The sequence below is a fragment of the Ranitomeya variabilis genome, chromosome 3 (assembly GCF_051348905.1).
Source record: "Ranitomeya variabilis isolate aRanVar5 chromosome 3, aRanVar5.hap1, whole genome shotgun sequence".
NCBI lineage: Eukaryota > Metazoa > Chordata > Amphibia > Anura > Dendrobatidae > Ranitomeya > Ranitomeya variabilis.
Genome location: NC_135234.1, coordinates 657,161,842 through 657,185,928, shown reverse-complemented (window position 1 = coordinate 657,185,928; position 24,087 = coordinate 657,161,842). Strand labels below are relative to the sequence as shown.

Below are 24,087 nucleotides of genomic sequence, written 5' to 3'. Positions count from 1 at the left end.
CACCTGTGAAATATCAATACTATAAATGTAATATTTATTGCTAACAGCTTATAAGGCGGGAATGGTTTTGCATGGCTCATGGAGACGGATTGGCTTCTGAAGACTGGGTTTCCTCTCCACATTCAAAGCGCACAAAATCCAACACCTCTACTCCATGTGGCTGGAGATACTGTCCTACAGTCAGGCTGGGCTCCAGCAGGAAAGGCTGGGCCAACATTCGGGTTTCTGCATCTCCGGCAGATTCATCTTCTACAGATCCCACTGATAAGGGATTCATGCCTACTATATGCTGGCCGAGTCTACGACCAAGTTCAGTAATGTTGCTTGTAGAACTTGCATCAGTCTTTCGGCATACAACTAATGACCCATATTTGCCAAAGGACATGTTTTTCAAAGACGGTAGATCAGCCTGTAAAGCGCCATGCATGTACCAGCCAATAAACATGTCAGGAGAAACCATGGCCCACGCAGCCCTTCTCAGTAGCATGTTTTCTCCAAGTTTTCCTTTAAAAAAAAAAAAACACAAATAAGCGATGTGAGGTCAAATGTTCAATTAAAATAAAATACATCAGTTATTAGAAGGAAATCTGTCAGCAGATTTTTGCTATGTAATCCAAGAGCAGCATAGCACAAGAGACCTAGCGAGGCAGTGGTAAACTCTTGTGGATAAAACTCCAATTGTATTGAAACTACAACGCAGCCGGGTAAGTGTCACATGGCCGAAATCAGGCCCACTTTCCCTATATTATACTGCTCTCAGATTAGTTAAAACTTGCCTGAAAGAGCGCTAAAAAAGCAACAACCGCCAAACAGAATATACATATGCACAGCAAGACTTCAAAAATCATGAAGTGGCTAAAAGAAGTGACCGGTCTACTCTGTTGGCTTCCTCCTGGAAGCCGCCACTATCTTATATAACATTAAAAAAAATATTCAGTTGGGAAAAATATCGCAATAAACATCAAATAAGACACATTGGGAAAAGCACAGTCAGCGTTTTCTTGAAGCTTAAAAAACGATCCGGGTAAGCCGGTGTCACATATTTTGTTGCAGACATTTCTGCATGTAAAACCGGTCTCCTGGCTGGAAAACCGTGTTTCCGTGGCATTTTTCATACATTTTTCCAATTGATTAGGATGGGTGAAAAACGCTGTAAAAGCAATGAAAGAATTGACATGCTGAAGATCTGAAACTGCTTCAAATCGGCAAGGAAAAAATGAGCAACATTTCAGGAATCTCATTCACTTTGCTGAGAGTGAAATGCTGTAATTTTCGAGGCAAAAAACCTGCGAAAAATGCAGAGGTTGAACATACCCTAAATAACGACCATGTGCACAAACCCTTAAATGGGTATTCCCATCTTAGCTTTTCAGGTCTAAGCTCCGACCATTCAAGGTGGAGTTGCAGAAAGTCACACTTCAGTATCCATAACTTATTTCTATGGAAGTCACAGAAACGGCATATCTTATCCGTCAGTGAAGGGAGTTATTTCTGGATGAGATAGGAGTAACACATTAAAGATATGCTCAAAATTTTACAATTTAATTAAAGAATAAAAAAGTGAGCGAGTGAATGGGACATACATGAGTAGATATGGAAAATGATCTATAGGACATATTTTGCATTTACATTCCCCACAAGCATTTTTCTCCCAATTGTATAACTTACCAATGACGATCAAAGCATGAATAATATTAATTTAATTTGAACAGTAAATGGATTATCAAACACACGCAATAATTATTTAGTCTACATCCAGCTTAAAGGACTTGTTCATTTGCTGCGTTTTTGCAATGGGGAAAAAAATTGAATTAGACTTACAGGTAATTCGGTTTCTAGGAACCCTTCTCATGACAGCACCACAGGATGTTACTGCCTGCCCTAATAGGGACAGGAAACGCAAAGAGTTCTAATAGCCCACCCCACTTCCTCTCTCCAGTGTTTTTCTAAAGGACCACACCAGCATGAATGCTTAAATATTTTTTTACACCAAGAAATGATACAAACAAAAACAGTAGGGTGGGAATTACCATTGATGTCGTGGAGGGCTCCTAGAAACCGAATTACCAGTAAGTCTAGTTCTATTTTCTTAAGTCACCCACCACAACAGCACCACAGAAGGAATGCCAAAGAATAAGTTTAGGGAGAGATAATGGTCTGGAGAACTGTTCTCTCCCAAAGGCCAAATCTGTATTAGACATTAGAACTAGTTTATAATGTTTAGAGAAGGTATGGACACAGGGCCAGGTAGTGGCTCTGCAGATCTGCTCGATGGAAGGGATTGCCCTTTAAAGGGAACCTGTCACCTGAATTTGGCAGGACCAGCTTTGGGTCATATGGGCGGGATTTTCGGGTGTTTGATTCACCCTTTCCTTATCCGCTGGCTGCATACTGGCAGCAATATTGGATTGAAGTTCATTCTCTGTCCTCCGGAGTACACGCCAGCGCAAGGCAGAGAATGAACTTCAATCCAATATTGCGGCCAGCATGCAGCCAGCGGGTAAGGAAAGGGTGAATCAAACACCCGAAAACCCCACCCATATGACCCAAAACTGTTCCTGCCAAATTCAGGTGACAGGTTCCCTTTAAGCCCATGAGACACACACAGTGGAGTGAACTTCTCTGGAGGTACCAAGTTCTGGTTCTTGCAAGCTTCACAAATTAGGTTGTTAATCCAATTTGTGATTGTGCTTTTTGCCCTTATGTCCGTAGTGTTGAATGAAGATATTCTGATCCTTCCTCCAAGATTTTGATAATTGGACTTTTAGAGTGCTAGTCTTTAAACCTTTTTCCAGCCCATTCTGCATGATTTTTGACCACATTTGGATGCAGAGGATCCAAAGAGGTAGAGCCACACCAGGATATGAAAGTTTTCCATATTTTGCTATAGATGGGGTTCGTTATCGGCTTTCTACTTTTCTGAAGCGTATCTACGACTTTGTCAGAATGATTCCTAGCTTTTAGGATGATGCACTCAGAAAGAAGGCTGCAAGTTGCAAGGCTTGAGTATCTGGATGATAAACTGGCACTTGGTGAAGAAGATTGACGATTGATGGGAGAATCAGGGGACCTTCTACTTTCAGGCTGTTCAATGTTCTGAACCAGCTTCTCTTTGGCCAGAGAGGTGCCACTAGGATTGTCTTGATCTTGTCCGTTCTGATTTTCTGTTATGTTCTTGGCAAAACGGAGATTGGTGGGAAATCAAATGCTAGTTTGAAATACCAGTCTGATGTGAAAGCATATAACGCTAAACAAGCGTTGTTTGGATTTAGAGAGAAAAATATTCAGCCTTAATATTTTGAAGGTTTGCAAACAGGTCCAACTCTAGGGAACCCTATTTTTTGACTATCATTTGAAATACTTCTGTATTTAGGCCCCATTCCCCTGGGAGAATTATTTCTCTGCTGAGAAAGTGTGCTTGGACGTTGCTGGAACCCTTTAGATGGAGCAATAATAGGGAGAGGACATGTCACTCTGCCCAAGCAAAAATTCTTTCAGAGTTTTTAGGCTTTCGTATTTCGTGCTCACCAGGTGAGCTACTGTGGTTATGTTGTCTGAATATATTTTTAGGTGTGTTCCTAAGGCTAGGTTCCCATTGCGTTAATGGGATAGCGCTAACGGACAGCGTTGCACGGCGAAATTAACGCAGTGCACCGCGTCCGTTAGCGCTCCCATTGCCGGCAATGTTAGAGCGCATTGCTAGCGCGTGTCATTTTCGGCACGCGCTAGCAATGTGCCGGTCTTTTGTAGCGCGCCTCGGACACTGCTTGCAGCGTCCGCGGCGCGCCAGAGGTCCGTTCCCCGCTCTCGCAGATCGGGGATCTGCGAGAGCGGGGACGTTAACGCGACCCCTGAACGCGGCCCCGAAAAAGACATTGCGTTAGCGCAATCCGCTAGCGCTCACGCTAAACGGATTGCACTAACGCAATCTGAACCTAGCCTTACACCAAGGTCACTGCAGCCTTGAGGGCTTCTTCCACTACTTCAATTTTCCAAAACTGGAAGAACGAAGACTGATTCTTTGAGTCCATATCCCCTGGAACAAGGCCTGGGAGACTGTGGCTCACCATCCTCATTTGCTGGCATCTGTTGTGTTGATAGAGGATTCTGATTTCAAGATACTTCTCTGTTTAAATACACTGCTCAAAAAATAAAGGGAACACTAAAATCCCACATCCTAGATATCACTGAATGAAATATTCCAGTTGTAAATCTTTATTAATTACATAGTGTAATGTGTTGAGAACAATAAAACCTAAAAATTATCAACGTAAATCACAACTAATATCCCAGAGGTCTGGAGTTGGAATTTTGATCAAAATCAAAGTGGAAAATGAGTTACAGGCTGATCCAACTTCAGTGGAAATGCCTCAAGACAAGGAAATGATGATCAGTAGTCTGTGTGGCCTCCACGTGCCTGTATAACTTCCCTACAATTCATGGGCATGCTCCTGATGAGGCGGTGGATGGTCTCTTGACGGATCTCCTCCCAGACCTGGACTAAAGCATCCGCCAATTCCTGGACAGTCTGTGGTGGATGGTGCGAGACATGATGTCCCAGATGTGTTCAATCGGATTCAGGTCTGGGGAACGGGCAGGCCAGTCCATAGATTCAATGCCTTCATCTTGCAGGAACTGCTGACACACTCCAGCCACATGAGGTCTGGCATTGTCCTGCATTAGGAGGAACCCAGGGCCAACCGCACCAGCATATGGTCTCACAAGGGGTCTGAGGATCTCATCTCGGTACCTAGTGGCAGTCAGGCTACGTCTGGTTAGCACATGGAGGGCTATGCAGCCCTCCAAAGAAATGCCACCCCACACCATTACTGACCCACTGCCAAACCGGTCATGCTGAAGGATGTTGCAGGCAGCAGATCACGCTCCACGGAGTCTCTAGACTCTGTCACGTCTGTCACATGTACTCAGTGTGAACCTGTTTTCATCTGTGAAGAGCACAGGGTGCCAGTGGCAAATTTGCCAATCCTGGTGTTCTGTGGCAAATGCCAAGCGTCCTGCACGGTGTTGGGCTGTGAGCACAACCCCCATCTGTGGATGTCGGGCACTCAAACCATCCTCATAGAGTCAGTTTCTACCCGTTTGTGCAGACAAATGCTCATTTGTGGCCTGCTGGAGGTCATTTTGCAGGGCTCTGGCAGTGCTCCTCCTGTTCCTCCTTGCACAAAGGCTGAGGTAGCGGTCCTACTGTTGGGTTGTTGCCCTCCTACGGCCCCCTCCACCTCTCCTGGTGTACTGGCCTATCTCCTGGTAGCGCCTCCAGCCTCTGGACACTACGCTGACAGACACAGCAAACCTTCTTGCCACAGCTCGCCTTGATGTGCCATCCTGGATGAGCTGCACTACCTGAGCCACTTGTGTGGGTTGTAGAGTCCGTCTCATGCTACCACGAGTGTGAAAGCACAACCAACATTCAAAAGTGACCAAAACATCAGCCAGAAAGCATTGGTACTGAGATGTGGTCTGTGGTCTCCATCTGCAGAACCACTCCTTTATTGAGTGTGTCTTGATAATTGCCAATAATTTCCATCTGTTGTCTATTCGATTTGCACAACAGCATGTGAAATTGATTGTCAAACAGTGTTGCTTCCTAAGTGGACAGTTTGATTTCACCGAAGTTTGATTTACTTGGAGTTATATTCTGTTGTTTAAGTGTTCCCTTTATTTTTTTGAGCAGTGTATTTTGAATTTAGCCACCAGACGAGTGAAGCCTTTACTTGGCCAGGTAAACAGACTGTTCTGTTTAGGGATCCGGAGGATACGTTCCTGGAGGATAGGATGTAGATCTACAGGATTCTTGTATAAGCCTGAGCCCAATCTACCGCATGCATACACAAGGTCATAGAGTCCAGGACTGACATCGTGAACCTCAGAGTATATTGAAAAATCTGGCCCCAAAGATCTAGACATCTACCCAAGCCAAGCACTTACTGATTTGGGTTCCCACTGGGTTCTGCAGATGCAGAGCAAGACTACCGACCACTCTCCATCATAGCAAAGGTCCTACCTCATGAAGTCTTCTGTCAGGGCTCCTTAAAACTAAGTGTGTGGACTCCAGAGCAGCATTCCATTGGATGAGCCTCCTCCCCAGGGTCTGATAGGCGCAAGAAGGGAGAACCCCTTGCAAACTATGACAGGGCACCTATAACCCTGCAGAATCCACGTGTAAGCCTTATACAATGGTGCGTTCCATTGTGGAATGCAACCAGAAGTTATGCCGAAGTACCAGCGTCCGCGTCCGACGTCAAATATGGTTTTCGCATGCTGGATTTCAGAGAGGAGGAGGAAAGCCAGGAAGCTAAGGGAGGCTTCTGGCTCACAACAATTCTGCTTTGCTCAGAGGAGCAGGGAGAAAAGGTCCTGTGTCCCGGAGGAAACAGGAGCAGCTTGAAGCAGTCTAGCAGTACATGGCGTCTAGAAGTACAATCCAGGTATGATTTAATATATGGATAGTAATGCAATACAATAAAAAAATGTAATTAATAATAAATAACTGATTTTTTAAGGGAATCTGTCACCAGGTTGTCACCTAATCTGAGGGCAGCATTATGTAGAGCCAGAGACCCCAATTCCAGTGATGTACCACTTACTGGTGTAGTTTTGATAAAACCACTGTTTTATCAACAGGAGATTACCACTAGAGGACTAGTAAACCTAAAGCTATGTAGTCCTCCATATTCATGCCCCACCCCTCACCACTGATTGGCAGCACTGTGTACACTGCGCATAGACAGAAAGCTGCCAATCAGTTGAGTATCAGAGCCAAGTATTCAGAGAACTGGTAGATCTGTAGCAGAGAAAACATTTTAGAAAACTGCAGCAAGCAGTAAAGTATGGCTACATAGCTGGAATCAGGGTGAACACATCATGCTGCACTCAGTTGGAGATAGTAAAAATCTGGTGAAAATATCTATTCTGAAAGAGAAACTTTTTGTAACTGTCCATATGTGTTTTTTTTTTTTGAGAAGTAACAAATCATTAGCACATGATCAGAAGGATTATTATACATACCAATTGTCATTGCGAGAACATCTTTAAGAAATGATTCATCTGTCTTCATCTGCAAGATCTCCGTCCCAGGCAGGAAACCCTTAAATATTAAAACACAGTGTACATCTACATAAGCAGAGAGGAACACGTATTGGGCTACAAGAAGGACTGAAGGACATACAACCTGATCTGAGACAATTCCGCCCACTTAGAAGGAACACTATTTTATGTTGTGACTATTGTAAGCCATGCTCACAATACGGAGGTGCAGCTGAATCTAATACAAAGGTTTGTAAAAGTATTCACCAGGGCATTTTTTGTGTCTTGCTACATTACAACCTGGAATGTCACTGTTTTTTAGGGTTTGCATCAGTTCATGTAAAGAACATGTCAACAACTCTGAACATTTGGTTTTCATTTTATTGTGAAACAAACAATAAATAGGACAAAATAACTGAAAATGTCAATGTGCATATTTATTTATCCCCTTAAAGTACTTACCTCCCTTTGCAGCAATTACAGCTGCCAGTCGCTTTGGATAAGTCTCTATGAGATTTCCACATCTTGCCACAGATTTTTGCCCATTCCTCAAGGAAAAACTGATACAGCTCCCCCAAGTTAGATGGGTTCTTCTAGTGAACAGCAATCTTCAAGTCTGACCAGATTCTCAATTGGATTTAGGTCTGGGCTTTGACTAGCCCACTCCAGAACATTTACACATTTCCCCTTAAACCACTAAGTGTTGCTTAGAGCAGCATGCTTTGGGTCATTGTCTTGTTGGAAGGTGAACCTTCATCCCAGTCTCAAATCACTCACAAACAGTTTTTGCTCAAGAATATCTCTGTATTTTGCACCATACATTTTGTCCTAAACTCTGTCCATTTTTCCTGTCCCTGCTGATGAAAAACATCCCCACAGCATGATGCTACCACCACATTTCACTGTGGGGACGGTGTTCTTGGGGTCATGAGCTGTGTTGGTTTGGCGCCATTTACCTTGGTGGCCAAAAGTTCAATTTTGGTCTCATCTGACCACAGCACCTTCCTCCATACATTTGGGGAGTCTCCCGCATATTTTGGCAAACTCAAAATGAGCCTTACAATTTCTGTGTATAAGTAAAGGTCACCTCTATGGAGTGTATGGCTTATTGTGATCGTATGGATCGTGACATATTGTACTTCATGATAGTGGTAAAATTTCTTTGATATACCTGTGTTTCTTTGTGAAAAAAATGGAAATGTGGCGAAAATTTTGAAAATTTTGCAATTTTCCAACTTTGAATTTTTATGCAATTAAATCACAGAGATATGTCACACAAAATACTTAATAAGTAACATTTCCCACATGTCTAATTTACATCAGCACAATTTTGGAACCAACATTTTTTTTTGTTAGGGAGTTATAAGGGTTAAAAGTTGACCAGCAATTTCTCATTTTTACAACACCATTTTTTTTTTAGGGACCACATCTCATTTGAAGTCATTTTGAGGGGTTTATATGATAGAAAATAACCAAGTGTGACACCATTCTAAAAACTGCACCCCTCAAGGTGCTCAAAACCACATTCAAGAAGTTTATTAACCCTTCAGGTGTTTCACAGGAATTTTTGGAATGTTTAAATCAAAATGAACATTTATTTATTTACTTCAGCTCCAATTTGTTTTATTTTACCAAGGGTAACAGGAGAAAATGGACCCCAAAAGTTGTTGTCCAATTTGTCCTGAGTACGCCGATACCCCATATGTGGGGGTAAACCACTGTTTGGGCGCATGGCAGAGCTCGGAAGTGAAGGAGCGCCATTTGACTTTTCAATGCAAAATTGACTGGAATTGAGATGGGACGCCATGTTGCGTTTTGAGAGCCACTGATGTGCCTAAACATTGAAACCCCCCACAAGTGACACCATTTTGGAAAGTAGACCCCCTAAGGAACTTATCTAGATGTGTGGTGAGCACTTTGACCCATTAAGTGATTCACAGAAGTTTATAATGCAGAGCTGTAAAAATAAAAAATCATATTTTTTCACAAAAATGATCTTTTCACCCCCAATTTTTTATTTTCCCAAGGGTAAGAGAAGAAATTGGACCCCAAAAGTTGTTGTCCAATTTGTCCTGAGTACGCTGATACCCCATATGTGGGGGTAAACCACTGTTTGGGCGCATGGGAGAGCTCGGAAGGGAAGGAGCACTTTTACTTTTTCAACACAGAATTGGCTGGAATTGAGATCGGACTCCATGTCGCGTTTGGAGAGCCCCTGATGTGCCTAAACAGTGGAAACCCCCCAATTATAACTGAAACCCTAATCCAAACACATCCCTAACCCTAATCCCAACGGTAACCCTAACCACACCCCTAACCCTAATCCCAACCCTATTCCCAACCGTAAATGTAATCCAAACCCTAACCTGTTGTGAACTATACTTCTTGGCTCCCTCTTGTGGTCACTAGTGATTTGGCACTTGGATTGTCTTTTACCAGGTTTGTACTCACCTGCTTCGTTAGGCCTGGGGTGTTGCTATTTAAACTTCCTGGATTCTCAGTCCAGTGCCTGGCATCGTTGTAATCAGTTCATTTCTGTTTGCTCCTGTCTTCAGGTCCTGGTTCTTTGCTAGATTAGCTAAGTCCTGCTTTCTTACTTTTGTTTATTTGCATTGTTCTTATTTTTGTCCAGCTTGTACAAAATGTGATTCCTGATATCGCTGGAAGCTCTAGGGGGCTGATATTCTCCCCCCTCACCGTTAGTCGGTTTGGGGGTTCTTGGATATTCAGCGTGGATATTTTGCAGGGTTTTTTGCTGACCATATAAGTCATTTTACTATCTTCTGCTATTTAGTCAGTGGGCCTCTCTTTGCTAAAATCTAGTTCATTCTTGCGTTTGTCTTTTCTTCTTGCCTCACCGTTATTATTTGTTGGGGGCTTGTATTTCTTTGGGGTCTTTTCTCTGGAGGCAAGAGAGGTCTTATTTTCCCTGATAGGGTTAGTTAGTTCTCCGGCTGGCGCGAGACGTCTAGGATCAACGTAGGCACGTTCCCCGGCTACTGTTAGTGTTTGTGCTAGGATCAGCTATATGGTCAGCCTAGTTACCACTTCCCTATGAGCTGGTATTTATGTTTGCAGACTTTGCTTAATCTCTGTGATCCCTTGCCATTGAGATCATAACACTAACCCTAACTTTAGCCCCAACCATAACCCTAACTTTAGCCCCAACCCTTACTGTAGCCTTAACCCTAGCCCCAACCCTAACCCTAGCCCTAACCCCAATGGGAAAATGGAAATACATTTTTTTTATTTTTCCCTAACTAAGGGGGTGATGAAGGGGGGTTTGATTTACCGTATTTTCCGGTATATAAGACGACTGGGCGTATAAGACGACCCCCCAACTTTTCCAGTTAAAATATAAAATCTTCTTAAAAGTCGGGGGTCTTCTCATACGCCGTATGTCATCTTATAAGGCCGGTGAATATGTGCCTTTTGGCGTGGGGAGTGGTCCCGATGCCGAAGAGAGGGGGCGTCTCACAGTAAAGTGTGAGTGGAGTATATCCCCCTATTACCTCATTGCGGCAGCGTGGGGGTCTCTGTGCTGGGAGCGGCAGCTCCTCTTCGTGCCGTGGGTGCTCTGTGCTGTGGGGCGGCGGATCTTCGTGCCGTGGGTGCTGTGGGGCGGCGGCGCATCTTCTTGCAGCGTCGGGGCTCCTCCGGCATCTCCTCCAGGCCCGGAGGCACCGGCAGCCCCATTGCTGTGATGCGGTGGCCTCCGGGAAAATGGTCGCTGCTCAGATTCAGATCTCGTCTCCCGGTGCCTCGGGGCCGCCGCCCCACAGCACAGAGCACCCACGGCACGAAGAGGAGCTGCCGCTCCCAGCACAGAGACCCCCACGCTGCCGCAATGAGGTAATAGGGGGATATACTCCACTCACACTTTACTGTGAGACGCCCCCCTCTCTTCGTCATCGGGACCACTCCCCCACCCACCATATGCACATTTTGTTAAAAAGTCGCCTTATACGCCGGAAAATACGGTACTTTTATAACGGGTTTTTTAGCGAATTTTTATGATTGGCAGCCGTCACACACTGAAAGACGCTTTTTATTGCAAAAAATATTTTTTTCGTTACCACATTTTGAGAGCTATAATTTTTCAATATTTTGGTCCACAGAGTCATGTGAGGTCTTGTTTTTTGCGGGACGAGTTGACGTTTTTATTAGTAACATTTTCGGGCACGTGACATTTTTTGATCGCTTTTTATTCCGATTTTTGTGAGGCAGAATGACCAAAAACCAGCTATTCATGAATTTCTTTTGGGGGAGGCGTTTATACCGTTCCACGTTTGGTAAAATTGATAAAGCAGTTTTATTCGTCGGGTCAGTACGATTACAACGATACCTCATTTATATAATTTTTTTATGTTTTGGCGCTTTCATACGATAAAAACAATTTTATAGAAAAAATAAATATTTTTGCATCGCTTTATTCTGAGGACTAACTTTTTTATTTTTTCTTTGATGAAGCTGTATGGCGGCTTGTTTTTTGCGGGACAAGATGACGGTTTCAGCGGTACCATGGTTATTTATATCCGTCTTTTTGATCGCGTGTTATTCCACTTTTTGTTTGGCGGTATGATAATAAAGCGTTGGTTTTTGCCTCTTTCTTTTTTTACGGTGTTCACTGAAGGGGTTAACTAGCGGGACAGTTTTATAGGTTGGGTCGTTACAGACGCGGCGATACTAAATATGTGTACTTTTATTGTTTTTTTTTTATTTAGATAAAATAAATGTATTTATAGAAAAAATATATATATGTATATATATTTATTTTTTTTGGGATTTTATTTTTTATACATGTGAACATTTTTTTTTTACACTACAACATTGCCCCGGGGGGGGGGGGCATCATGTTATGGTGTTAGATCGCTGATCTGACACTTTGCTGTGCACTGTGTCAGATCAGCGATCTGACATGCACAGCAGGGTGGCTTCCCGGCGCCTGCTCTGAGCAGGCGCTGTAAAGCCACCTCCCTGAAGGACCCGGATGCAGCGGCCATTTTGGATCCGGGCCTGCTGCAGGGAGGAGGTGGTAAGAGACCCTTGGAGCAACGCGATCACATCGCGTTGCTCCGGGGGTCTCAGGGAAGCACGCAGGGAGCCCCCTCCCTGCGCGATGCTTCCCTATACCGCCGGAACACTGCGATCATGTTTGATCGCAGTGTGCCGGGGGCGGTCCGTGACCGCTCCTGGCACAAAGTGCCGGATGTCAGCTGACACCCGGCCGCGCTCCCCTCGTGAGCGCGGCCGATTGCATATGACGTACTATCCCGTCAGTGGTCATACGGGCCCACCCCACCTCGACGGGATAGTACGTCTAATGTCAGAAAGGGGTTAATGTCCTCCTTGCCCTGGCTGAGAGTTTTGGTGGGCGACCTTCTCTTGGCAGGTTTGTTGTGGTACCATGTTCTTTTCATGTGATGATAATGGATTTGATGATGCTTCGGGGATTCTGAGATTGGGATATTTTTTTTTTAGAACCCAACCCTGTCTTGCACACAGGTGGATTTATTTCAGTAAGAATGGGACTTATGAAGGTAAATGCTTGCACCAGAAAGGTTTAGGGGCTTCATTGCAGAAGGGGTGAATACATATGCACAGGCCAATTTTTATTTATTTGATCCCATACATTTAATTTATGCCTATATTTTTCTCACTTCACCAACTTAGACTATTTAGTGCTGATGCATCACACACAAGTCAGATTACAAAAATATTTAAACAGGTTGTAGTGTAAAAAAAAAGGTAAAAAGCCAAAGGGATGAATTCTTTTGCAAGTAACTGTATTAGCACCCTAGAAAATCAGACTCATGCTGGATATGTGTATAGATGAAGGATCCAAGACTCCGTCAAGTATAACAAGACCCAGCTCTGCCAGCAACTTATATCACCACAGAAATCCATTTTCCCTTTACTAGGGCGCTATGGATGCCCCAAATACAGTAAAAAAAATGCAGTAAGTGAATGCCCGCTAAGTCTTTTATGACTCAGCAAAATACCTAAAATATTAAAATGATCAAAACAAACAAGGAACCCACTCTAAGGGTATGTGCACACGTTCAGGTTTTTTGCGTTTTTTCACGATAAAAACTCATTAAAAAAGAATACATTATGCATCCTATCATTTAGAATGCATTCTGCAATTTTTGTGCACATGATGCGTTTTTTCCAGTAAAAAAAAGCAGCATGTTCATTAATTTTGCGGATTTTCCACATTTTTCCCGCTATTCTATGCATTGGGAAAAAACGCACAAAAAAACGCACAAAAAACGCGGCAAAAACGCATGAAAAACGCGAAAAAAACGCATGCGGATTTCTGGCAGAAATGTCTGGTTTTTGTCAGGAAATTTCTGCAAGAAATCCTGACGTGTGCACATACCCTTACTGTACAAATTATGAATTTCATAAGTTAAATATTGAAGAACTATAAAGTAAAAAAAACAAACAAACTTATTTTCTTAACTTTTTTTTACTCATTAACCCTAATGAAAAACCCGAAAATAATCTCACAAAAATGTAAAATAAAAACTTCTCCATGTATCACAAAAGCTGTACAAGGGTCATTAAACTTATGGCTGTTTAAAGCACCACTTTAGGGGTTTTTCCAAGTAATAGATAACCCTTTTAAATCTTTGATTTAATAACTTGCACTCTGAAATATATTACCCAAATAAAAATCAATGCATGATTTTATGTAGGAAGCGTGCCAAGCTTAAAGGGAACCTGTCACCCCCCAGGGCGTTTTTAAGTAAAAGAGCCACCTTCAGCAGCACTATGGCTGCATTCTGTGAAGGTGGCTCTTATGTTTCTTATCCCTAGGAACGCTGAAATAATGACTTTTATAAATTTCCCGCCATACCTCTATTGTGTCCCAGAGGTATGTCTTCTCCCCGTGTCACCCGCCTCAGAGCCGTCAATCATGTCCCTCTTACATCTGTGCGCCTGTTACATGCCCAGCGCCTGCGCTCTGCAATGAGTTCTGTTATGATGTATTCACACCGCGGGGCTGGGAATCTGGCGCCTGCGCAGTGGAGCAGGTCACCATGCTCCTCGATAGAAGTGCCGAAGTCTCGCGAGACTTCACAGATCTCGCGAGACATCGGCACTATCTTCAATGGAGCACGGTGACCCACTCCATTGCGCAGGCGCCAGATTCCCAGCACCGCCCACTGCGGGGTGGGATATGGGGGCCTCCGCTACACACAGGCACCTAATGTAAGTTCACGGCCAGCGCGCACGGCGCATGCCTGAGAACTGATTGCAAAGCGCACGTGCCGGTCATGTAACAGGCACACAGGAGGCGGCGCACAGATGCAAGAGGGACATGATTGACGGCTCTGAGGCGGGTGACACCAAGGGAGAAGACATACCTCCGAGACACAATAGAGGTATGGCAGGAAATTTATAAAAGTCATTATTTCAGCGTTCCTAGGGATAAGAAACATAAGAGCCACCTTCACAGAATGCAGCTGTAGTGCTGCTGAAGGAGGCGCTTTTACTTAAAAATGCCCTGGGGGTGACAGGTTCCCTATAAAATCACCATCACTGGCAGAAACAAGTGAAAATGTCAATGGTTCATATTTCAACAATGTCGCAGAGACAAAACTAAATACAAATACATGTCTGTATATATACAGAAACATGCGGTATTGTCTTCATTCAGTTCTGCCATATGTTTTAGCATCATTTCGGTCCAAGTAACTTAACACGGTCTTCACTGCTTCCTTTAACAAAATCACCAAAAAGCAGAGATCTACGAGAGGATGGTTTTACTCATTGATATGACTGAATAGATAGTCATGGCCAAAAGTGTTGGAATCCTTGAAATTGTCCAAGAAAATGAAGTATTTCTCCCAGAAAATTATTGCAATTACACATGTTTTGTCATACATGCTTTTATTTCCTTCATGTGTATTGGAACAACACAAAAACAGAAAACAAAAGGTAAATTGGACAAAAATTCACCCAAAGCCCCAAAAATGGCCCAGACAAAATTGTTGGCACCCTCAACTTACTATTTGGTTGCACACCCTTTGGAATAACTAGCTGCAATCAATCACTTCCTATAACCATCAACAAGCTTCTTACACTTTTCAACTGGAATTTTCGACCATACTTCTTTTGCAAATTGATCCTGGTCTCTCATATATGAAGGGCGCCTTCTCCCCAAAGCAATTTAAAGATCTCTCCACAGGCGTTCAATAGAAGTTAGATCTGGAACCACTTCAGAATTCTCCAGCGCTTTGTTTCCATTCATTTCTGGTTGCTTCTTGAAGTACGTTTATGGTCATTGCTCTGCTGGAAGACCCATGACCTAGGGCGCAAAGCCAGGTTCTGACACTGAGGACTATGTGTCCCAAAATCCTTTGGTAATCTTCAGATTTCATGATGTACACAGTCAAGGCACCCAGTGCCAGAGGCAGCAAAACAACCCCAAAACATCTTTGAACCTCAACCATATTTAAGTTTGAACTGTGTCCTTTTCTTTGTAGGCCTCATTCCATTTTGGGCAAACAGTAAAATGATGTGCTTTACCAAAAAGCTCTATCTTGGTCTCATCTCTCCACAAGATACTTTTCCAGAAGGATTTTTGCTTAGTCAGGTACATTTTAGTAAACTGCAGTCTAGCTTTTTCTGTCTCCTGTCAGAGTTACATTTAATTAACATTTCGACAGAGAGTTCATGCTGACACTGATGCACCCTGAGCCTGCATTTCTTTGGAACTTGGTTGGGGCTGCTTATCCACCATTCGGACTATTTGGTGTTGCAACCTCTCATCACTTTTTCTCTGCTGTCCATGTCCAGGGAGATTTGCTACAGTGCCATAGGTTGTACACTTCTTAATTATGTTACGCACCGTGGACAAAGGAACATCAACATTTCTGGGGAAAGACTTGTAATGTTGAGATTGTTGATATTTTTCAACAATCTTCGATTTCCAGCCCTCAGACAATTCTCTTCTACTATTTTTGTTCTCCATGCTTGGTGTGGCACACACAGACACACAATGCCAAGATTGATCAAACTTATCCCCTTTTTATCTGGTTTCAGGTGTGATTTTCATATTGCTCACACCTGTTACTTGCCATATGTGAGTTTGAACGAGCATCACATGCTTGAAACAGTTGTTTATCTACAATTTTAGAAAGATCCCAACAATTTTGCCAGGCCCATTTTTGGGGTTTTTCTTTTTTTCTGTTGTTCCAATAAACACAAAGAAAATACACATGTGTAATTTCAATAATTTTCATGGAGAAATACTTCACTTTCTGGAACAATCTCAAGGGTGCCAACACTTTCAGCCATGAGTGTAAGTAAGTACTCTCTATATTCCTATGATGAACATGTGTTACCAGCTCCATCTATCTAGTTCTTACAATGTCTTGCACGACTCTTCCCAGGAATCTCAGGCATGTCGGGTAAAGGTTACCTTTGAATAAGAAGCCTGGTGTTGCTCCCCACTCCGGCAATGTCTCAGAGTACAAAGTGCTGCCTGTTGAACCAGCTGCTGAAACTTCACATTTCTGGCCACAAAGTCAGTCTCACAATTCACCTGGGAAAATACAGTTTCAATGTTTCAGTGAGATGTACAACTTTTACAATGGACATTTCTGCCTTGAGCACTTTCATTACTATTTATTAGATCTGTATAAAACAAAACCATAGCACACAGACCTGATAGACTGCAGGCTGCAAAATCAGAGGCCAGCAGATATCATCTTAGAAAATAGGATCTGTCAGTTGCAAACAAGCAGAGAACAAGCAGCAATTACTCTGACATTTGGTCCTTTGAGAATAGTCACATCTGCCTCAATTAAAAATGCAGGGTGTTGAGGATTACCAAATGTCACAAGAATGGAAACCTTCATGATTAAAACACATTCATTAGAAAACCCCAAAACTACTAAGACAGAAAGCAGGGGTGCAAATGTAGCTGCTGTTTTGGATGCAGGTTCTAACCCCTTAGGCCATGTGCACACGTTCAGTATTTGGTCAGTATTTTACATCAGAATTTGTAAGCCAAAACCAGGAGCGGAACAATCAGAGGAAAAGTAGAACAGAAACATATGCACCACTTCTGCATTTATCACCCACTCCTGGTTTTGGCTTACAGATACTGATGTAAAATACTGACCAAATACTCAAAGTGTGAACGTGGACTTAAGAAGGCAGCACATTTCGATTTGTGTTTTTTTTTTTTTGTTTTGTTTTTTCACTTCTACCAAGAACCCTAACATTATTTCATCACTGACATTTTGGATCAGGATGAACTGTCGAATTACATTATTCAAGTGTAGCAAAATGGTCAAAAAATACACAATTCCAACATTGGGTTTGGTTTTTACGGTGTCCTGGCAGTTTGATTCTTCCGGTTACCACAATTACAGCAATACAAGATAAGTTTTTTGGGTTTTTTTCATTTTACTGGTGGCTTATAAGAAAATCTAACTAAGTAATCTGTGGCTATTAGACAAGAGCCCTGAGAATCGCCTCTTACCTCACGGAATTCACAGCTCCTCTCTTGATAAGCCTGTCTGGTGTAACGCCACATATCCATCATGCCGCAACGATGATGCTACACCAGTCCGGTAAATCTTAAGAAGAGCCGCGTAATTATTATGCATTGCGTATATAGCGCCACTATGTTCCCCAGCGCTTTACAGGTGTTATCATTGCTGTCCCCATTGAGGCTCACAATCTAAATGTCCTATCAGCATGTTCTGGGACACATTGATTAACTATATAGTAATGTATCAATCTACTCAGCTCCTTCTGCTCTATATAACATGCTGCGTGCAGACTGGGATGCATTTTCATGGTTAAAGATTCTCTTTAATATTTCCACTATCATATACAGTACAGACCAAAAGTTTGGACACACCTTCTCATTTAAAGATTTTTCTGTATTTTCATGACTATGAAAATTGTACATTCACACTGAAGGCATCAAAACTATGAATTAACACATGTGGAATTATATACTTAACAAAAAAGTGTGAAAAAACTGAAAATATGTCTTATATTCTAGGTTCTTCAAAGTAGCCACCTTTTGCTTTTGATGACTGCTTTGCACTCTTGGCATTCTCTTTATGAGCTTCAAGAGGTAGTCACCGGGAATGGTCTTCCAACAGTCTTGAAGGAGTTCCCAGAGATGCTTAGCACTTGTTGGCCATTTTGCCTTCACTCTGCAGTCCAGCTCACCCCAAACCATCTCGATTGGGTTCAGGTCTGGTGACTGTGGAGGCCAGGTCATCTGGCGTAGCACCCCATCACTCTCCTTCTTGGTCAACTAGCCCTTACACAGCCTGGAGGTGTGTTTGGGGTCATTGTCCTGCTGAAAAATAAATTATGGTCCAACTAAACGCAAACCGGATGGAATAGCATGCCGCTGCAAGATGCTGTGGTAGCCATGCTGGTTCAGGATGCCTTCAATTTTGAATAAATCCCCAACAGTGTCACCAGCAAAGCACCATCACACCTCCTTCTCCATGCTTCACAGTGGGAACCAGGCATGTAGAGTCCATCCGTTCACCTTTTCTGTGGACACAAAGACACGGTGGTTGGAACCAAAGATCTCAAATTTGGACTCACCAGACCAAAGCACAGATTTCCACTGGTCTAATGTCCATTCCTTGTGTTCTTTAACCCAAACAAGTCTCTTCTGCTTGTTGCCTGTCCTTAGCAGTGGTTTCCTAGCAGCTATTTTACCATGAAGGCCTGCTGCACAAAGTCTCCTCTTAATAGTTGTTGTAGAGATGTGTCTGCTGCTAGAACTCTGTGTGGCATTGACCTGGTCTCTAATCTGAGCTGCTATTAACCTGCGATTTCTGAGGCTGGTGACTCGGATAAACTTATCCTCAGAAGCAGAGGTGACTCTTGGTTTTCCTTTCCTGGGGTCGTCCTCATGTGAGCCAGTTTCTTTGTAGCGCTTGATGGTTTTTGCCACTGCACTTGGGGTTTTCCCAGTTTTTCGGACTGACTGACCTTCATTTCTTAAAGTAATGATGGCCACTCGTTTTTCTTTGCTTAGCAGCTTTTTTCTTGCCATAATAAAAATTCTAACAGTCTATTCAGTAGGACTATCAGCTGTGTATCCACCAGACCTCTGCACAACACAACTGATGGTCCCAACACCGTTTATAAGGCAAGAAATCCCACTTATTAAACCTGACAGGGCACACCTGTGAATTGAAAACCATTCCCGGTGACTACCTCTTGAAGCTCATCAAGAGAATGCCAACAGTGTGCAAAGCAGTCATCAAAGCAAAAGGTGGCTACTTTGAAGAACCTAGAATATAAGACATATTTTCAGTTGTTTCACACTTTTTTGTTAAGTATATAATTCCACATGTGTTAATTCATAGTTTTGATGCCTTCAGTGTGAATGTACAATTTGCATAGTCATGAAAATACAGAAAAATCTTTAAATGAGAAGGTGTGTCCACACTTTTGGTCTGTACTGTATAATAAAGAAAACAATGACGTTCGTACACAGATGCATCATGCACTTACCTCCACCATCACTGCCGTGCTGCCTTCCTGAAGGAGACCCACAAGACCCTCTGCCGTCTTTCTTCCTTGTAGCTTGGTGGCTTTATTCCACCCTTCCTTTTGTGCTTGTTGATGGAGCCATGTCTCTGCCTATATAAATAATGAACATTCAGTATACAGAAACGAAGGAGAATTAACGCTGGACCAGCCACAGTTCATGGAATTTATTTATACAGGTTTCTGTGGAAACTCGGTTTTAAAGCATTCACTTCTAAAGTTGCCATGAGAAGATTTATTTTTCATTTCTTACCTGTTTTGCATCGTTGTTGAACTTTTCTAGCGCTTTCTTACAATTTATGAACGAGTATCCGGTTTTCTTTCTGAGTTTCACTAAAAGCTCCTTGTCACCTGCTAGTAACCGGCAACTGGAGTGGAATAGACCAGTCTGCTGCCAGGAGGAGAGCTGTCAAATACAAAAAAAACATGGAAAAAAAATCAACATGGGAAAACTAACACCCAAGGAGGTGGTCAGTAAGAACAGCATACACCTCTAGAACATAGCTACAGTCATGGCCAAAAGTTTGGAGATTACACAAATTTTGGTTTTGAAAGTTTCCTGCTTTAGTGTTTTCATATCTTTTAGTCGGATGTTTCTATAACTAGTGAAATACAATTATCAGCATTTCATGGCAGTGTTCTTAAATAAAACTGCAAGTGAGCCCACTCCCTTGGATGAAAAGCAAGCCGACACACGAGTGGTCTCTGGACACACGAGTGGTCTCTGGACACACGAGTGGTCTCTGGACACACGAGTGGTCTCTGGACACACGAGTGGTCTCTGGACACACGAGTGGTCTCTGGACACACGAGTGGTCTCTGGACACACGAGTGGTCTCTGGACACACGAGTGGTCTCTGGACACACGAGTGGTCTCTGGACACACGAGTGGTCTCTGGACACACGAGTGGTCTCTGGACACACGAGCATTGGCAAGAGACAGGACTCATGGTAGCATTCATCTTGCCTAAGAACACTGCCGTGAATAAAGAACTGGATCTCAACCTCCTTTAAGAGTAACTTCTCCCAAAGGTCCAGGAGTAATGTGGTGATGAACATTACTTTTTCCAGCTTGATGGAGCAGCCACTAAGCAGAGTGAGAAGTTGCAGTGCTCCTCTCGGTTCAGTGTTTTCACCCAGCCCCTGTTGGAGCTGGTATCTGATCCTAGGGGTGTCGGGTGGTGGACCCCCACCAATCTTGCACTGATGACCTATCTTAACACATTGACCTCTCATGTCATTATTGTCCCCCAATCAGCGACTATCTGCTGAAGACATTACTGAGACACTAAGGAAAAGTTCCTAGGGCATTAATATTGTCCATATAATACCGTATAATTTTGATTCATTGAGGTACATATATAAAGGTGGGCAGCGCTGAAATAAACTCAGCTACTGATATATAGGTGGGCAGCGGCCAATGTGCTAAGGATAAATGATTGAAGTATTGGAAAACTCCTTTAATGCACAGGCTATCAATATTTGCTACAAATACATATTCTTGATTTTCTACTTGCCAAACAGGAAGGTCATATGGTGGCTGGGCTGGATGTAAGGCCGATTCACTTCCCAGTCACAGTTCCACCATTATAGTGACAACCAGGCGGCTGATGTCCCCATGGTAGTGTTATTTGTGGTGCCTAATCTTCAAATAGCCAATGCTATGAGCAGAGATCAGTGCTGGAGAAGATTATTTATCGGCAGTGGGCATTATAGCTGAGAGATGGAGAAGGATCCAAGCAGGCCTCTAAGGCTGGAACTACAGAGTAAAGTGTCACGTGTAAATAAAACAGTCAAGTTGCAGAAAAGTCGCATGTTATGTGCGACTTGCACTGAAGTCTATGGCAAGTGTTTCATGCGCGACTTGCAACCAGCGACAGAAATATGGAAACATTTGTGCCTGTGTCTAAGGAAATTGCAGGCTGCTGCAATAGGAAAGGATTACATCCAATGTTGCCATGTGTCACCATGTAACCCTGGACTAATGGCCAAACGTTGCACAGCTGTGACGAAAGGCCAGAGGCAGACCACCACAGTGTGTGCGCTATGTATAGGACTTGCAGTCATGCAGCGATTTTAGAGCAACAATTTAGGTTTTAAAAAAGAAACACTGCAGACAGATTGCATGTGACTCATTGTGGTCTATGAAGGCACCGCTGCCTGCCACCTGCAAACAAGAACCAGCAGTTTTGCCTTGTCGCCTGCCGTAACGTGATCACCTGACAACAGAAGACCCCCATATGGCCGTGGTCATGTTTTCGCAGCATTTTTTTAATGCGTGTTGTTATGCAAATTTCCAGCTGCATTTCACAGTACCAGCAGTCTGAGAGTTCAGATTTCATTGTTTTTTTCTCCTGTTTTGACAAAGCGCTGTGTTTTTGCAAAATGCAGCATGTCACTTCTTTCAACGTTTTTCACCCACTGAAAACAATAGGTAGTGCAAACACTGCAGAAGACACAGGCATCAGGTCTTGCTGCGTTTTTGCTGCCAAAACCTGATGAAGTTGACACAGATTTTTTTTATGCTCTAAACTTTATGAGACAAACGTACCCTGAGGAAAACACAGAAAATACTCAGAAAAACCTGCTATTTTGGCGTTGCTTCTTTACTGGCAAGACAGCAGAGTTTGCCTGTAGGGAAAACATTGCCGTCTCTAGATTGCCTTGTGTTCCTAAACTTAGAGGGAAGTCACATTCACATTTCCCAAAATAGTGTCCGCAAGTGTCCCCATTCTCCCCAGCAGGCAGGGATTCCCTCTGTGACTGCAGGGAGCAGCAGAAATACAGATTCCCCCCCCCCTTCTCCTGCCTGACAGGAAGATTCACATGAGAGACATAACACCATGCAATGGATTATTCCACTGGCCTCTACAATGACGTTTCTCCTGTACCACACACTTGTTATCCTGCAGCCGCCATTACAGGCGGAGGAGCCGCATTATACCAGCGGGATTACACGACTAACCTTGGAGCGCAGGAAACCGGACAGCGCAGCCATACTGCTCTAGGATGAATGACAGGGCGCGGCGAGATGACGTCACGCCAGGAGTCATCACTAGAGGGAGCTGCGAGGCTACGTCCGTTCAGTCAGCGGCCATTTTGTTGAAGACAGCTGAGATCTGCCAGTGGAGAGACCCTCGTAAAGTGAGAGACCGTCGTAAAGTGATCGGGCAGGAACTTGCTGTCCCTGGTGGTCGGTTGTGGCATAAGGCTACAGACTAATTCCTGTAGGTGTTGGCTCCGCTCTTCATGCTCCTAGATTGTGTTCACATTATGTTTTTTTCAGGCAAATTTGAAGCTGGCCCGCTTCAAAAACCACCTGCAAAATGCCCCAGAAAACACTCAAAAGAATGTGCATATACATGTGTCTGTGAGAAGCCACTCTGTTCAGTCTATTGTCATAACTCCCAACTCTTCAAGAGCCGAAAGAGGGACAAATTATGGACACCGAGCAGATTTTGTCTACCCCCCTGGCCATACACCCAATCCACGGCCATTTACCACTTCTTACTCCCCTGCCAGATGGGTGGTGGAAGGAGCGACATTCAGCAAACGCCAGAGACTGCAGGGCGTAGACCCAAATCCAGGACTGTCCGCTGTGTCTGGGACAGTTGGGACTAGAGATGAGCCGATGGATTCACGGGTCTCTGGTCCAGGTCAGTGGCACCGGACCGGAGGCCGCAAATCTCTTACCTTCCGGCATCCCCGATGCGGCTTTTGATCACATAGAGCTGGAGTGACGTCAACTGTGCGTCCGACTCATCTCTAGTTGGGACCTGTGGATTTGTTCCCTCATTCACAGTCGGAGCCGTCAGAACTTTCTCATCTTTATGTAGCTTCACTATATGACATCCGGCTTTTTTGTGTTTTTAAGGCTGTGCTTTCACACTTGGCTTTTAGATACAGTGGGGTTTTTTTCTGCAGATGTCCGCACCAAACTACACAGTAACAATCTTCTCTGATTATTGCAGTATTGCTGCATTTTTATGCCCTTTCCCCTTATTTGATGCGTTTTTAAAGGGAACCTGTCAGGTCCCCCTTGGCCCCAGAACCACCAGCAGTTGTGTCTGCATATGTAAATGTATTGCCTAACAATCCCTGTACTGCATTAAACACATACACAGTTCTTTGGAAAAAGTATTTCTAAAATCCGTTTTTGGTATGTAAATGAGGCCTTGACTAGTCAATAGGGTGTTAGTGTCCCCCAGACACTTAGCATGTTATCATGCGCCTGTAGGGGAGATCACCTGACTTACAAGTGTTGGCGTTATCACCAGCAGTATACAAACCTTGCACATGCGCTCACAGCTTCTGTCCCTCACTGCCATTGATCCTCTGAAGCCGTGTGTATGCATCTCAGCTTCAGAGAGGAGCACTGCGCATTACTGGAAGTCTCCTTCACTGCCTATCATGTACAGTGCGCTTCTCTGAAGCCAGGATGCGTACACTGGGCTTCAGAAGCTCAAGGATCTGTGGGAAAGAAGCTGC

The 24,087-nt window shown here is 43.6% G+C and overlaps 1 protein-coding gene across 1 annotated transcript; it reads right to left on the bottom strand.

Moving 5' to 3' along the window:
* Nucleotides 1-17: 17 nt before the first annotated feature.
* TSFM (Ts translation elongation factor, mitochondrial) lies at nucleotides 18-22,721 on the bottom strand. Its single transcript, XM_077297794.1, has 6 exons — nucleotides 22,565-22,721; nucleotides 19,853-20,005; nucleotides 19,564-19,692; nucleotides 16,481-16,603; nucleotides 7,030-7,108; nucleotides 18-504 (listed from the first exon to the last, which is right to left on the bottom strand). Exons 1-6 carry the CDS (start codon nucleotides 22,595-22,597, stop codon nucleotides 77-79), a joined length of 945 nt encoding a protein of 314 aa, XP_077153909.1. The 5' UTR covers nucleotides 22,598-22,721; the 3' UTR covers nucleotides 18-76.
* Between the last annotated feature and the right edge of the window lie 1,366 nt (nucleotides 22,722-24,087).

Excerpts from the sequence above, each read along its gene's own strand:
- TSFM (XM_077297794.1), bottom strand. The coding sequence starts at position 22,597 with ATGGCTGCGCTGTCCGGTTTCCTGCGCTCCAAG. Across the intron at positions 20,006-22,564 it reads CCGGTTTCCTGCGCTCCAAG|CTCTCCTCCTGGCAGCAGAC; the intron begins GTTAGTCGTGTA and ends TGTATTTGACAG. Across the intron at positions 16,604-19,563 it reads GCACGGCAGTGATGGTGGAG|GTGAATTGTGAGACTGACTT; the intron begins GTAAGTGCATGA and ends GTATTTTCCCAG.